Below are 14,499 nucleotides of genomic sequence, written 5' to 3' on the forward strand. Positions count from 1 at the left end.
TAAGTATTGGGGTGCATGTACCCCTTCGGATCCCTACATTTGTATCTTCGGGGTAAATACCCAGTAGTGCAATTGCTGGGTCGTATGGTAGCTCTATTTTCAACTTTTTGAGGAACCTCCATACTGTTTCCAGAGTGGCTGCACCAGCTTGCATTCCCATGAACAGTGTAGGAGGGTTCCCCTTTCTCCAATCCCCACCAACATCTGTCGTTTCCTGAGTTGTTAATTTTAGCCATTCTGACTGGTGTGAGGTGGTATCTCATTGAGGTTTTGATTTGGATTTCCGTGATGCCGAGCGATGTTGAGCACTTTTTCATGTGTCTGTTGGCCATATGGATGTCTTCCTTGGAAAAATGTCTGTTCATGTCTTCTGGCCATTTCTTGATTGGATCATTTGTTCTTTGGGTGTTGAGTTTAATAAGTGCTTTATACATTTTGGATAGTAGCCCTTTATCTGATATGTCATTTGCAAATATTTTCTCCCATTCTGTCAGTTGTCTTCTGGTTTTGTTGACTGTTTCTTTGGCTTTTTATCTTGATGAAGTCCCAGTAGTTCGTTTTTGCCCTTGCTTCCCTTGCCTTTGGTGATGTTTCTAGGAAGAAGTTGCTGCAGCTGAGGTCGAAGAGGTTGCTGCCTGTGTTCTCCTTTAGGATTTTGATGGACTCCTGTCTCACATTTAGGTCTTTCAATCATTTGGAGTCTATTTTTGTGTGTGGTGTAAGGAAATGGTCCAGTTTCATTCTTCTGCATGTGGCTGTCTAATTTTCCCAACACCATTTGTCGAAGAGACTTTTTTCCATTGGACATTCTTTCCTGCTTTGTCAAAGATGAATTGACCATAGAGGTGAGGGTCCATTTCTGGGTTCTCTGTTCTGTTCCATTGATCTATGTGTGTGTTTTTGTGCCAGTACCATACTGTCTTGATGATGACAGCTTTGTAATAGAGCTTGAAGTCCAGAATTTTGATGCCACCAGCTTGCTTTTCTTTTTCAACATTCCTCTGGCTATTCGGGGTCTTTTCTGGTTCCATACAAATTTTAGCGTTATTTATTCCATTTCTTTGAAAAAGTGGATGGTACTTTGATAGGGATTGCATTGAATGTGTAGATTGCTCTAGGTAGCATTGACATCTTTCACAATATTTGTTCTTCCAATCCGTGAGCATGGAATGTTTTTCCATTTCTCTGTGTCTTCCTCACATTCTTTCGTGAGTATTTTATAGTTTTCTGAGTACAGATTCTTTGCCTCTTTGGTTAGATTTATTCCTAGGTATCTTATGATTTTGGGTGCAATTGTAAATGGGATCGACTCCTTAATTTCTCTTTCTTCTGTCTTGGTGGTGGTGTATAGGAATGCCACTGATTTCTGTGCACTGATTTTATATCCTGCCACTTTACTGAATTCCTGTATCAGTTCTAGCACTTTTGGGGTGGAGTCTTTTGGGTTTTCCACATAACGTATCATATCATCTGCAAAGAGTGAGAGTTTGAACTTCTTCTTTGCTGATTTGGATGCCTTTTATTTCTTTTTGTTGTCTGATTGCTATGGCTAGGACTTCTAGTACTATGTTGAATAGCAGTGGTGATAGTGGACATCCCTGCCACGTTCCTGACCTTAGGGGGAAAGCTCTCAGTTTTTCCCCATTGAGAATGATATTCGCTGGGTTTTTCATAGATGTCTTTTATGATATTGAGGTAGGTACCCTCTATCCCTATACTCTGAAGAGTTTTGATCAAGAAAGGATGCTGTACTTTGTCAAATGCTTTCTCTGCCTCTCTTGAGAGGATCATATGATTCTTGTTCTTTCTTTTATTAATATATTGTATCACAATGATTGATTTGCTGATGTTGAACCAACCTTGCAGCCCAGGGATAAATCCCACTTGGTCATGGTGAATAATTCTTTTAATGTACTGTTGGATCCTATTGGTTAGTATTTTGGTGAGAATTTTTGCATCCATGTTCATCAAGGATATTGGTTTGTAGTTCTCCTTTTTGATGGGGTCTTTGTCTGGTTTTGGGATCAAGGTAATGCTGGCCTCATAAAACGAGTTTGGAAGTTTTCCTTCCTTCTATTTTTTGGAACAGTTTTAGAAGAATAGGTATTAATTCTTCTTTAAATGTTTGGTAGAATTCCCCTGGGAGGCCATCTGGCCCTGGGCTTTTGTTTGTTGGGAGATTTTTGATGACTGCTTCAATTTCCTTGGTGGTTATAGGTCTGTTCAGGTTTTCTATTTCTTCCTGGTTCAGATTTGGTAGTTTATACATCTCTAGGAATGCATCCATTTCTTCCAGATTATCTAATTTGCTGACATATAGTTGCTCATAATATGTTCTTATAATTGTTTGTATTTCTTTGGTGTTGGTTGTGATCTCTCCTCTTTCATTCATGGTTTTATTTATTTGGGTCATTTCTCTTTTCTTTTTGATAAGTCTGGCCAGGGGTTTATCAATCTTGTTAATTCTTTCAAAGAGCCAGCTCCTTGTGTCGTTGATCTGTTCTACTGTTCTTTTGGTTTCTAGTTCATTGATTTCTGCTCTGATCTTTATTATTTCTTATTATTTCTGTTCTTCTGCTGGGTTTAGGCTTTATTTGCTGTTCTTTCTCCAGCTCCTTTAGGTGTAGGGTTAGGTTGTGTATTTGAGACCTTTCTTTTTTCTTGAGAAAGGCTTGTATTGCTGTATACTTTTCTCTTAGGACTGCCTTTGCTGCATCCCAAAGATTTTGAATAGTTGTGTTTTCATTTTCATTGGTTTCCATGAATTTTTTTAATTCTTCTTTAATTTCCTGGTTGACCCATTCATTCTTTAGTAGGATGCTCTTTAGCCTCCGTGTATTTGAGTTCTTTCTGACTTTCCTCTTGTGATTGAGTTCTAGTTTCAAAGCCTTGTGGTCTGAAAATATGCAGGGAATGATACCAATATTTTGGTACCAGTTGAGACCTGATTTGTGACCTAGGATGTGATCTATTCTAGAAAATGTGCCATGGGCACTAGAGAAGAATGTTGCTTTGGGATGGAATGTTCTGAATATATCTGTGAAGTCTCTTTGATCCAGTGTGTCGTTTAAAGTCTTTAGTTCCTTGTTGATCTTTTGCTTAGATGATCTGTCCATTTCAGTGAGGGGGGTGTTAAAGTCCCCCACTATTATGGTACTGTTGATGCTCCCGTGTTACGGGTATAGATATTTGTAATTGTTAGATCTTCTTTTTGGATAGACCCTTTAATATGATATAGTGTCCTTCCTCATTTCTTATTATAGTCTTTGGTTTAAAATCTAATTTGTTTGATATAAGGATTGCCACCCCAGCTTTTTTTTGGTGTCCATTAGCATGGTAAATGGTTTTCCACCCCCTCACTTTCAATCTGGGGGTGTCTTTGGGTCTAATATGAGTCTCTTGCAGAGAGCATATCGATAGGTCTTGTTTTTTTATCCAATCTGATACCCGGTGTCTTTTGATTGGGACATTCAGCCCATTTACATTCAGGGTAACTATTGAAAGATATGAATTTAGTGCCATTGTAATGCCTGTAAGGTGACAGTTACAGTATATTGTCTGTTTTCCTTTCTGGTCTATGTTACTTTTAGGCTCTCTCTTTGCTTAGAGGACCCCTTTCAATATTTCTTGTAGGGCTGGTTTCGTGTTTGCAAATTCCTTTAGCTTTTGTTTGTCATAGAAGCTTTTTATCTCTCCTTTTATTTTCAATGACAGCCTGTCTGGATATAGTATTCTTGGCTGCGTATTTTTCTCATTTAGTGCTCTGAATATATCATGCCAGCCCTTTTTGGCCTGCCTGGTCTCTGTGGATAGATAGGTCTGCTGCCAATCTAATGTTTCTACCATTATAGGTTACAGATTCTTATCCCGAGCTGCTTTCAGGATTTTCTCTTTGTCTCTGAGACTCGTAAGTTTTACTATTAGATGTTGGGGTGTTGACGAATTTTTATTGATTTTGAGGGGGGTTCCTCTGTGTCTCCTGGATTTTGATGCCTGTTTCCTTCCCCACATTAGGGAAGTTCTGTGCTATAGTTCGCTCCAATATACCTTCTGCCCCTCTCTTTCTTCTTCCTCTGGGATCCCGATTATTCTAATATTGTTTTGTCTTATTGTATCACTTGTCTCTTGAATTCTCCCCTCGTGATCTAGTAGTTGTTTATCTCTCTTTTTCTCAGCTTCTTTATTTTCCATCATTTGGTCTTCTATATCACTAATTCTCTCTTCTGCCTCATTTATCCTAGCAGTTAGAGCCTCCATTTTTGATTGCACCTCATTAATAGCCTTTTTGGTTTTGATTTGGTTAGATTTTAGTTCTTTTATTTCTCCAGAAATGGTTTCTCTAATATCTTCCATGCTTTTTTCAAGCCCAGCTAGTGTCTTTAAAAACGTCATTCTGAACTCTAGTTCCGACATTTTACTAATTTCCGTATTGATTAGTTCCCTGGCAGTCGGTACTGCCTCTTGTTCTTTTTTTTTGAGGTGATTTTTCCATCTTGTCATTTTTTCCAGAGGAGAATAGATGAATGAGAGAACAAAATGCTAACAGGGTAACAACGACCCCACAAAAATATACACTAAACAAATCAGAAGAGGCCTGAAACCAGGGGAAAAGAAAGGGAAAGAAAGAAAAAAGAAAAAAAAGAAAAAGATAAAGATAAAAGAAATAAACAACAACAACAACAACAACAAAACAGAATATGGTCAGGTTGGTGCATAGATCGTGCCACAAACTAGATTTTGGGTGTATTTTGGTCTTTTAGAAGAAAGTGCCTCCCAAAATTTTGAAGAAAGAAAAACTTATATATGAGCAAAAATAAGGGTAAATATGATGAAAGGATGGAATATTAATGTAAAGTTGAGAAGTATAAAAGATTTTATAAAAGGAATTGATAAGAAGTTGGTTGAAAAAAGAAAGAAGAGGATTAAAAAAAAAGGGAGAGAATGTGATCAGGCAGGAGACTAGAACAAAGCCATACAGTAGAGATTTAGGGTATATTTTGGTGTGTTAGAAGAAGGTGTAACCCAAAATTTCAAAAAGAGAACAACATATATATATATGTGTATATATATATATACACACATATATATATATGTTTACACACACACACACACACACACACACACACACACACACACACACCAAAAATCAGGGTGACTGCTATGAAGGGATAGAATATGACTCAAAAAATGAAAAATAAAAAAGAGTTTTTTAAAAAAGGGATTGATAAGATGTTGGTTGAAAAAGGGAAAAAGAAAAGTTCAAGAAAAAGAAATTAAAAGAAAATGTAACTTTGAAAGACTAAAGAATCATGGTAAAAAAGCCGTGAATTCTATGTACTGTATTCCCGTAGCTCTGGAGTTCTGCCGTTCTCACTGATGGGTAAACTTGATATTGGCTCGCTGTTCGTGCTGATCTTCTGGATCAAAGATCCAGAGGCCTTTGGAGGGGCCTGTTGCCGTGGTTCCCAAATGTCTTTGCTGGGAGGCGGAATTGCCCCGCCCTTGTCGGTCCGGGCTAAGGAAGCTGCTCGGGTTTGCTTTCGGGAGCTTTTGTTCCCTGCAAGCTCTCGGTACAGCCCTGGAGGACCAGAGTGAAAATGGCGACCTCCCAATCTCCGCCCAGCAGGAGCTGAGAACTTGGGGCCCCGCTCTTCTGTGCACTCCCAGAGAAAATCAGTCAATCACTCCCATGTCCCTGGTCTCTGGCCACACGCCGTGCTCACCCGGCCTGTGACCGAGCGTTTCTATCTCTGGCACCCGACCCCGTGTGGAGTCTCCAAACCCAGCAGATCCCTGCGGTGTGCTCCCGCGCCGCTCCTCCCGGGGGAGGAAGGGGAGTCTCCCCGGATCTGCCGCTTGTTGGGTCCCTGCTGGAGGAGCAGTGGCCCGACTGGGCCGCGGATCACAGTTTATGGCCACCCCGAGCTGAGAGCCCGCGCCTCGGCTCCGTCTCTGCAGCCGGCTTCCCCGCCCCGATCCCTGGGAGCTCTGCCGCACTCAGGCACCCCCGGTCTTTCTGTGACCCTGAGGGTCCTGAGACCACACTGTCCCGCAAGGGTTCCACCCCCGCTTAGCCACTGGAATGACGTCCCTCGGCGGAGCCAACTTCTAAAAGTTCTGATTTTGTGCTCCGCGGCTCTAGCACTTGCCAGAAGCGGCCGACGGAGGCCCCCCTCCCCCGCCGTCTGTTCTCCCGAATATCGCCTCCGATTCACTTCTCCGCACGTCCTACCTTCCAGAAAGTGGTCGCTATTCTGTTCAGAGAGTTGCTGCTATTCTTCTCTTTGGTCTCCTGTTGAGTTCGTAGGTGTTCAGAATGGTTTGATCCCTATCCAGGTGAATTCCTGAGACCAGACGAAATCCAGGTCTTCTACTTCTCCGCCATTTTGCTCCTCCTATCTAATCCTTTATTTCTTTGATTTGCTGCTTGCTTTGAGCAGATAGTCTCCTTTTGCATTTTTTTTTTTAATCCCCCAGCAGTGAGTTGGTTGGCAGGCCCAGTGCCCAGGTGAACACTTCCTGTTTCATATATGTACCTGGTCAGTGCTCGAGAGCATGCATACCTTACGGAATGACATTCTAAGGATATTTCTGTTTCTGTCATCTGTACAGTAGAAATGTGCAAATATTATAAGCAAAGCACTTTTGACTGCAGGACGCGCACATAGCTGTTTGTCCCTTTGGCAGTATTTCTTAGGTTAATGGTCACATCTTTTATATATATATATTTTGTTGTTTGTTTCATAAAAGAAGAAGGTAAATGAAAATATTAACACATTTGTTGAGAGCAGTACATTAAAGTGAGGTTCTGTGGCTGATGCTAATGTGTATTTATATGGTTTATTTGAAGGTCACTCTGTGAGACTGCTGGGTCAGAAAAAGGATAATGGAAAGCGCTTGGGTGGAGCACGATTGGATTTGCCAAAGATCAGGAAGAATCCACTGATAGAAATCATTTCCATCAATACTGGGTAAGTGTCTCTCAAGCTTACTCATAAAATATTCAGTATACTCCATGAATTCAGGTTTTCCCTCTGGACATGTGACAGAGTAAAGCAGTTGAACATTTTCATGGGAAAGAAAAATCAAAAAGCTCTAAATCACATGAATATAGTTCTCTGTTAAATGTTTCCTGTGTACAAATTACCTGTTTATTTGCAGCAAGGTTTTAGGTCTTTGATTAATATTATTCCAATGTCTTATTGGTAATAAACATGGATTTCATTTTCCAGCCAAACCTTTTGATTAAAATATTTTTAAAAAGAGTTTTGTTTTTGGAATGATTAACGTACCCATCATCTTTGTTTTTTCAATAGAGTTATAGTAAATAATGCCCGAGGTACTAACCATGTTTTGATTATTAACTATCTGAAATACATGTTTAAAATGTTGCCCTTGGGGCGCCTGGGTGGCTCAGTCGGTTAAGCATCTGCCTTCAGCTCAGGTGATGATCTCAGGGTCCTGGGATCAAGCCCTGAGTTGGGCTTCCTGCTGAATGGGGAGTCTGCTTCTCCCTGTCTCTCTGCTCCTCCCCCTGCTTGTGCACGTGCTCTCTCTCTCTCAAATAAATGAATACAATCTTAAAAAAAAAATAAAAATAAAATGTTGCTGCTATGAGCTTTGAAGTAAAAATAAGCATCATTAACTGAATATTAAGCACTCTTATTTTCACATCTTAGTTTGAAGTTCCTGACCCTTAGTTTTGACTCTTGGTGTGCTTATTCGTACTTTGTTTTATTCGCATTAATGGACTTTGTCGTCAATATTAGTGTAGTCTGAAAATCTGATGAGGCCAAGGCCTTCTGTTCTTTAAATCATGGGAGTTCTTCCAATCACAGAACTGCCTTGAACAGACATAAGCTATCCTGCTTTTTTTTTCCCCCCAAGATTTTATTTAGGAGGGAGAGAGGGCGCATGAGTTGGGGGGCGGGGTGGATTTAGAGATAGAGGGAGAAGGAGAGATTCTCAGGCGGACTCCACTCTGAGCATGGAGCCCAGTGTGGGGCTCGATCTCACAATCCTGAGATCATGACCTGAGCTGAAATTAAGCGTTAGATGCTCAACTGACTGAGCCACCCAGGCGCTCCTGTCCTGCTTCTTTTTGATTTCAGCTTCCTTTCCTCGTTTCTGGAATTGTTTTCCTTTGTCCTTTGCTTCCATCATGCTGTTTCCTGTGGAGAGTGGGTGAACTTGCCTTTCTCCTTCTCCAGCACTGTTCTACATCTCTAAGCCATGCCTCCATTTCCTCCTGCACGGTCCCAGCTCTTTTGTCACTGGCCGTCTTTTCTCAAGTTTTATCACCTTCTGGTTAATCCTCACCGCTGCCAAAGATCAGGGAAGGTTGAAGAAGTCATTTGGTTTTTCCCTAAAAGCTGCCTGGGGTGACTTTCCTTTGCCTTGGTGAATTTACCTGGCACCAACATCTGGTCTTCAGCGTTGAAGATTCAGAAACCTGCACTCATCAAGCTCAGAGGCTAGTGATTAAATCAGAGTATAGCAGTGAGAAATGTCATTATCACATTGACTGGAGCATCTAATATATTCTCTCTTTTGAGCCTGAGCCAAATTAGAAGCATAAGGCTGTTTGTTTCTCCCTCCGTCTCCATTCTCCTCCTTCCTTCAGATACTGCAGTTGTTCTTTTTACTCCCAGTTTCCTACCTAAAATTGCCATATCCCTACATTCCCCATCCTCCCTATTTGCCTTATTTTCTTCTGTAACACTTCTCATTATTGAAGTATATATGAGTTCATTTCTATTTTAATCGTCTCTCCTCATTGGCATGTAGTAAGCTCCAAAATGACAGGGAATTTCGACTCTCTTGCCTACCACCGTATCCTTAGAATATGGAAGAATGTACACAGCAGGGATTTAATAAATATTTACTTACTTACTGAATGAATGATTGATTTTTATAATTTGAAAGTTTAATGGGTTTATGCTAAATTGTCTTCACAGTACAGATTGCCTTACCAGTTGGACAGTAATACGTTGAGATTGGCTAAGCATGCTTTCTCCTGAACAATGCCTTTAGGAGGGCGAAGTCAAGTGTTTCTGAGAATCTCTCTCTCTCTTTTTTTTTCCAATATAGGATTGATCATCCCTTTTTCGCCAAGATACATTTCTTTAAGCATGTTAATATTTCAAGGTCTGTCAAACAGTATTATATTTAGATCCATTTGGTTTCTTCAGTGTGACTTTGAAGCTCTTGTTGACCTCTGGAGTGTTGCTTTTAACTATTGGTTTTCAAAGATGCTTTCTTTTTCTAGTTTCTCTGCACTTCTGCATGTGGTCACTCCCTGGGTTCAGTCACACTGAACGACTTGAGATCCCCAAACTCAAGGTTCTCCTCTGTCTTGACTGCAGGCCCCTGGGCACACTGTCAGGTGTCCCTGGCACATCTTATCCTTGCCCCATTCACTGTGTTGGTAATCCTTCCCTGTGCAGTTATATGCTCTTTTTAGGTGGTACGTGAAAAATATTCAGGAATTTTATTTGGGTTTCCTTTCTTTTGGATTTAGTGTTTCTTAAAATGAGGCTACGCTGTAAACTTTTTATTCTTTTAATTTTTTAAAAAAGATTTATTTATTTTAGAGAGAGAGGGCATGTGCGCCCATGAGCGTGAGCATGGGGTTTGGGGCACCGGGAGAGGGAGAGAGACAGTCTTCAAGCAGACTCCTTGCTGAGTGTGGAGCCCGACACGGGGCTCAGTCTCATGACCCGGAGATCATGACCTGAGCTGAAATCAAGCGTTGGACACTTAACTGATTGAGCCACCCAGTTGCCCCTACATATAAGCCTTTTAAAGCTCACTGGATATTTGCCATCACTCTCTCATATTACCATATAGAACTGTCCCTTACTAAGTAAATTAGCAAATATGCTTTTGATGTTAAGAGAATTTAGTCCATTCTCTCTCTAATTGAGATCGGTGTTTCTAACCTTCTCTGACTACTAATTACTTTCCTGAATCATTTGTAGCCTTATCATTTGCTCTCAGGTGAGAGCATCCCTGTAAGCATTTGTCACGGTATCACTCTTCACATCTTAGCTTGGATTTTATTCTCTGGTGGAGCTCATTGTTTTTTTTTTTTTAAACTTACATTCAAATGTTTTAAAAGAAGTATATCCATAATTATTTCTTTCAAGAGAAAATTATCCTTTCCATCAAAGTCTTGACAAAATTGTATTGCTTTCAAATTAAAAATGGACATCTTAAATTTCATATAAATTTTCCATTCTCCATTTGGGAAAAGGCTCACATTTGCAGCAAGTTTTACTGTGTATGTTAGTAAATTGTTGAAGTTACTATTAGAGTCTACAAAGTTGTTACGCTTTGTTACATTTCTAAAGGAGTATAAGGAGTGTATTAATTGCTTTAGCAATGAAGAAGTTAAAAATTTCAGGTCATGCTAGATTCTGGAGGAGCTGAGAGAATTATGTATTTGATCATAGTGTCTATAATGAGTGTGCCTTTTATTTCTTAAATAACATTTATCTTTTCTCCTAAAATCTGTCTCTCGCATTCAGCTATCCATCTTTGTTTCTGTTTGCTGTATTGAGTATATAAATTTTGGTCCACTTGATTCATTGCTCCAGTTTCCAGTGCTCTTCTTGTCTTCTGAGGCGAGCTTTTTGAGGTTGGCTGCCGGTCACCTAGTGCAGCTCCTGTTTCTAGACTGTCTCTCGTGTGGCAGAGACGCCCTGCAGAGGGAGCGTGGGGAGGCACATGTCTGGTACGCTGATAAGACAGTGATGTGGCTTTGACTCTGAAAAACGAGTGAGAGTTTATTATGATAGCTAAGGTGAACTAAATGCCTACTGGGTGCCAGACACAGTTCTTGGAAATGTATATTCTTTCCTATATTTAATCCTTACAACAGCCTCATGAGATTTTTTTTTTTTAAGATTTTATTTATTTATTTGACAGAGACACAGCGAGAGAGGGAACACAAGCAGAGGGAGTGTGAGAGGGAGAAGCAGGCTTCCCGTGGAGCAGGGAGCCCGATGCGGGGCTCGATCCCATGACCCTGGGATCATGACCCGAGCTGAAGGCAGACGCTTAACGACTGAGCCACCCAGGCGCCCATGAGATTGTTTTTTAATAGGTGACGAAAGTAAAGTGCAGAGAGGTTAAGAGACTTCACGGGGTCGTGTAGTTGGTAAGCGGCTAAGACCGAGAATTACCTATTAGTCCATCAGATACTTTTGTGGGTTCAGAGGAGCAAGGAAGCCTCTCTAGTGTGGTTGGCAGAGAGGGATCTCGTGGGAGCCGAATAACCTTTGCATTATAGAGACTTTTGAAATGGGCCCCGAAAGATAGGTAGAGTTGTGATAATTACGTATGGGGGTATATTCAGTTTCAGATGACCACTAACTGGGTGGCTTAAAACTACACAAATTTATTACGTTACAGTTCCAGAAGTCAGAAGTCTAACACAGGTCTTGCAATGGTAACATGGTATAGGCAGGGCTGTGTTCTGTAGGCTGTTGGGGAGAATCTGTTTACTTCCTTTCTTCAGCCTGGAAAGGCCACCCACATTCCTTGTGTACAATCCCCTTCTTCCATCTCCAAGGCCTGCAAGATCATATTTCTCCTCCGACTCTCTCTCTCTCCCACTTTTAAGTGATTACATTGGAGCCACCTGGATAATCCAGGATACTGTCTCTATTTTAATGTCAGCTGATTAGCATCCTTCATATCATCTGTAGCTTTAATTCCCGTCTGGCCTGCATGGTTCCGGAGAGTCAGATAGGTATGATCAGAACACTGTAGGTAGAGAGAAGAACGAGCGAAGGCGTGTGAGCGGGCCACGTGGGTTGTTTGTGAAGAAGATAACTTTCTCTGGGCAGTGTGGTGTTTCCGATGTATGCAAGGAAAAGTGCGATAAATCATCTTTTGTGTGAAGAATGTAATTGCCTCAGGGTGAGAAATTACACTTAATTTATTTAGTGAAGGACAAGGAGAGCCGCTGAAGTCTGGAACAGAGGTGAGAAATAATCGTAGCTGGGCAGTAGGGAGATTATTCTGGTACCAGGTTGTAATGTGCGTTGGTGTTGGAAGATAGTTACAGGGAGATCATTTATGAGGCCATTACAGTAACCCTGTCAGGAAGGACTAGGCCCCGAGTGGTAGTTCGGGGAACGAATAGTAAGGATGGCAGAATTGTCACGGTTAAGAAAATGGGCTTTGGCATATGCCAGTGGAGTTACTTGTAACCATTGATTTGGAAGTTCCAAGGAATGGCGGGGGATGGAAATACAAGCCACAAAGAAGCTTTAGTTGGAGAGGCGTGAGTGAGTGAGGTCATGGAAGGTGCTCACTGCCTGCGCATGGGAAATAGGAGGAGTCATCTATGAACTAGACGTAGTCAGAGACGAAGGTGTGTGAATAGGGAGAGTCATCCCATCCATTGCTTTCGACCCCTTCAAGAGAAATAATGCTAGGGTAGGTGAACCATTTCAGGAGAGTGGGAAGATTCAAAATTAGTAAGTTTTGCTCCAGGAAGATTACTCTTTGGAGGAGTTTAACTATAAAGGAAGAGAAGTGGTCTCTAGAGAACGGAAAGATGCTTCTGTCTGAGCCTTTTTAGAGGCAGGGGGTAAGGAGTAGAAATACATTGACAGAAGGAACTGTTTCAGTAGGATTGTGTATACAGATGGAAAAGTAAGCCTTGGCAAGGAAGAAGGACACTTTTGTGCCTCTTTAGGTATAGGAGTAAAGGACGTTGGTAAGCCCAAGTGTAGGACTTAGTTCTTTTTCTTAAAGGTCTTAAACAATTGAGTGTACAGAACGTGGTTCCATTCTTTTGTGCTAGCAGGTGAAATAGAGGGTATTGTTTCTGTGTTTTGTCCCTTTATGTTTTAGTTAATATACTGTGATCTTTTGATGGCCCTGACTCGAGATAGGGTGAGCTCTTGATTGGAATACCAGCCTCCCTCCCCAGGATTCGTCAGCACTCCTTTCTCCTCTCTTCCTCCCGTTGGTATTGGTGTTCAGTTGTTGTTGTTGTTGTTGTTGTTGTTGTTTTTGGTAATGTAAATTTTTTTTCTCTTTTATTATTATGTTATGTTAATCACCATACATTACATCATTAGTTCTTGATGTAGTGTTCCATGATTCATTGTTTGTGCATAACACCCAGTGCTCCACGCAGAACGTGCCCTCCTCAATACCCATCACCAGGCTAACCCATCCCCCTACCCTCCTCCCCTCTAGAACTCTCAGTTTGTTTCTCAGAGTCCATCGTCTCTCATGGTTCGTCTCCCCCTCCGATTCCTCCCTTCATTCTTTCCCTCCTGCTATGCTATACTACATATTTTCTATAAACTGGAAGTGACGTCACATGTTAGATTCGAATTAAGTATCTAGCCAGAAAAGAGCTAGTCTCTGAGGTAAAGATAGAAATTTGATTCATGCCAAAGTGTTTCATTTTTCTCATTAAATTGGGGTTATAGTTCTGAAGTAGATTATATGTGGGTGTTTATGTAGATTTAAAAAAAGGATCCATCCAACACTGTGGTCCGCATAATAAGGAGTCATCCTGTGCGTAGAGAAAAGAAGTGCACTGAGGTTGGAAAGCTTAGGTTTTGTTAGGGGCCCCATGTGTGTGATTGCCTTGTTTTTTTTCTAGTAGTGGAGACAGAAGGTCCTAGGTAGTGTAGAGACAAAAAGTGAAAAGTTGGAAATTGGACCATAAAGAAAATCTGTGCCTCATTCTTGCCTTCTCTGTCACTATTAAAGTCATCAATTTTGACAATCTCTTGGCAATTTTTGTTCTTCCAAAGCCAAGAGTTGGATGCTGCTTAGCCGTTCTGATAGAAGTTGTATCGCTTTTAGGTCTTACTATCAGATTATCCCTTGTTTGAAGGGATATTACTCCCTTGGGCTGAGCACATCTAAGAAAATACTGTCTGACCCTGTAATATTTTACTAATACTTTCTCTTTTAAGATTTATCTCGTTTTTCTTGTTACTTGCCATCTGTCAGACATAAAATGATGGTATATGGGAACCTTTAAAGGGAAATCTAATTTTCTTTGAGATTATGTACTCGAATTTATTATCATTTTTTAAAGTATCTGTTACTTTTTCCACCTGTAACATCATGTCTTTGTGGAAAAAAGCTAACTTGGATGTTTTCACTTTCTTTCTATAATGTTCAGAATTTACCATCTCTTTCCAGTGCTGGATTCATAGGTGCTCTCTAAACATTTGAATGAATGAATGAATGAAAGAACGATAATTTATTTTATATAAGTGGAGTTGTTTTTAGAGAAATATAATCACAACTGATAACATTTTGTTATCTTTCTGGTTCTAATGATTACAACATGAAATAGTTATTAACTAGACATAATCACAGTACATTTGAAAATACAATTATTATGTGCTTACACATTACCAGGTATTGTGTTAGGTATTATGATATATGCAAAGGTAAACATTTCGCAAGTCAACAGGTAACTAACATGGAATGAACTAATCCAAAACACGCAGC

At 40.6% G+C, this 14,499-nt stretch overlaps 1 protein-coding gene across 1 annotated transcript in view; it reads left to right on the top strand.

The window, feature by feature from the left end:
- Window positions 1-14,499, top strand: part of CDKAL1 (CDK5 regulatory subunit associated protein 1 like 1) — a 637,141-nt gene that overhangs the window by 219,966 nt on the left and 402,676 nt on the right. The window contains 1 exon segment of the mRNA XM_027603153.1: window positions 6,851-6,971. Coding sequence (XP_027458954.1) covers window positions 6,851-6,971 — 121 coding nt within the window.

This window comes from Zalophus californianus, chromosome 7 (genome assembly GCF_009762305.2).
Source record: "Zalophus californianus isolate mZalCal1 chromosome 7, mZalCal1.pri.v2, whole genome shotgun sequence".
Lineage (NCBI taxonomy): Eukaryota > Metazoa > Chordata > Mammalia > Carnivora > Otariidae > Zalophus > Zalophus californianus.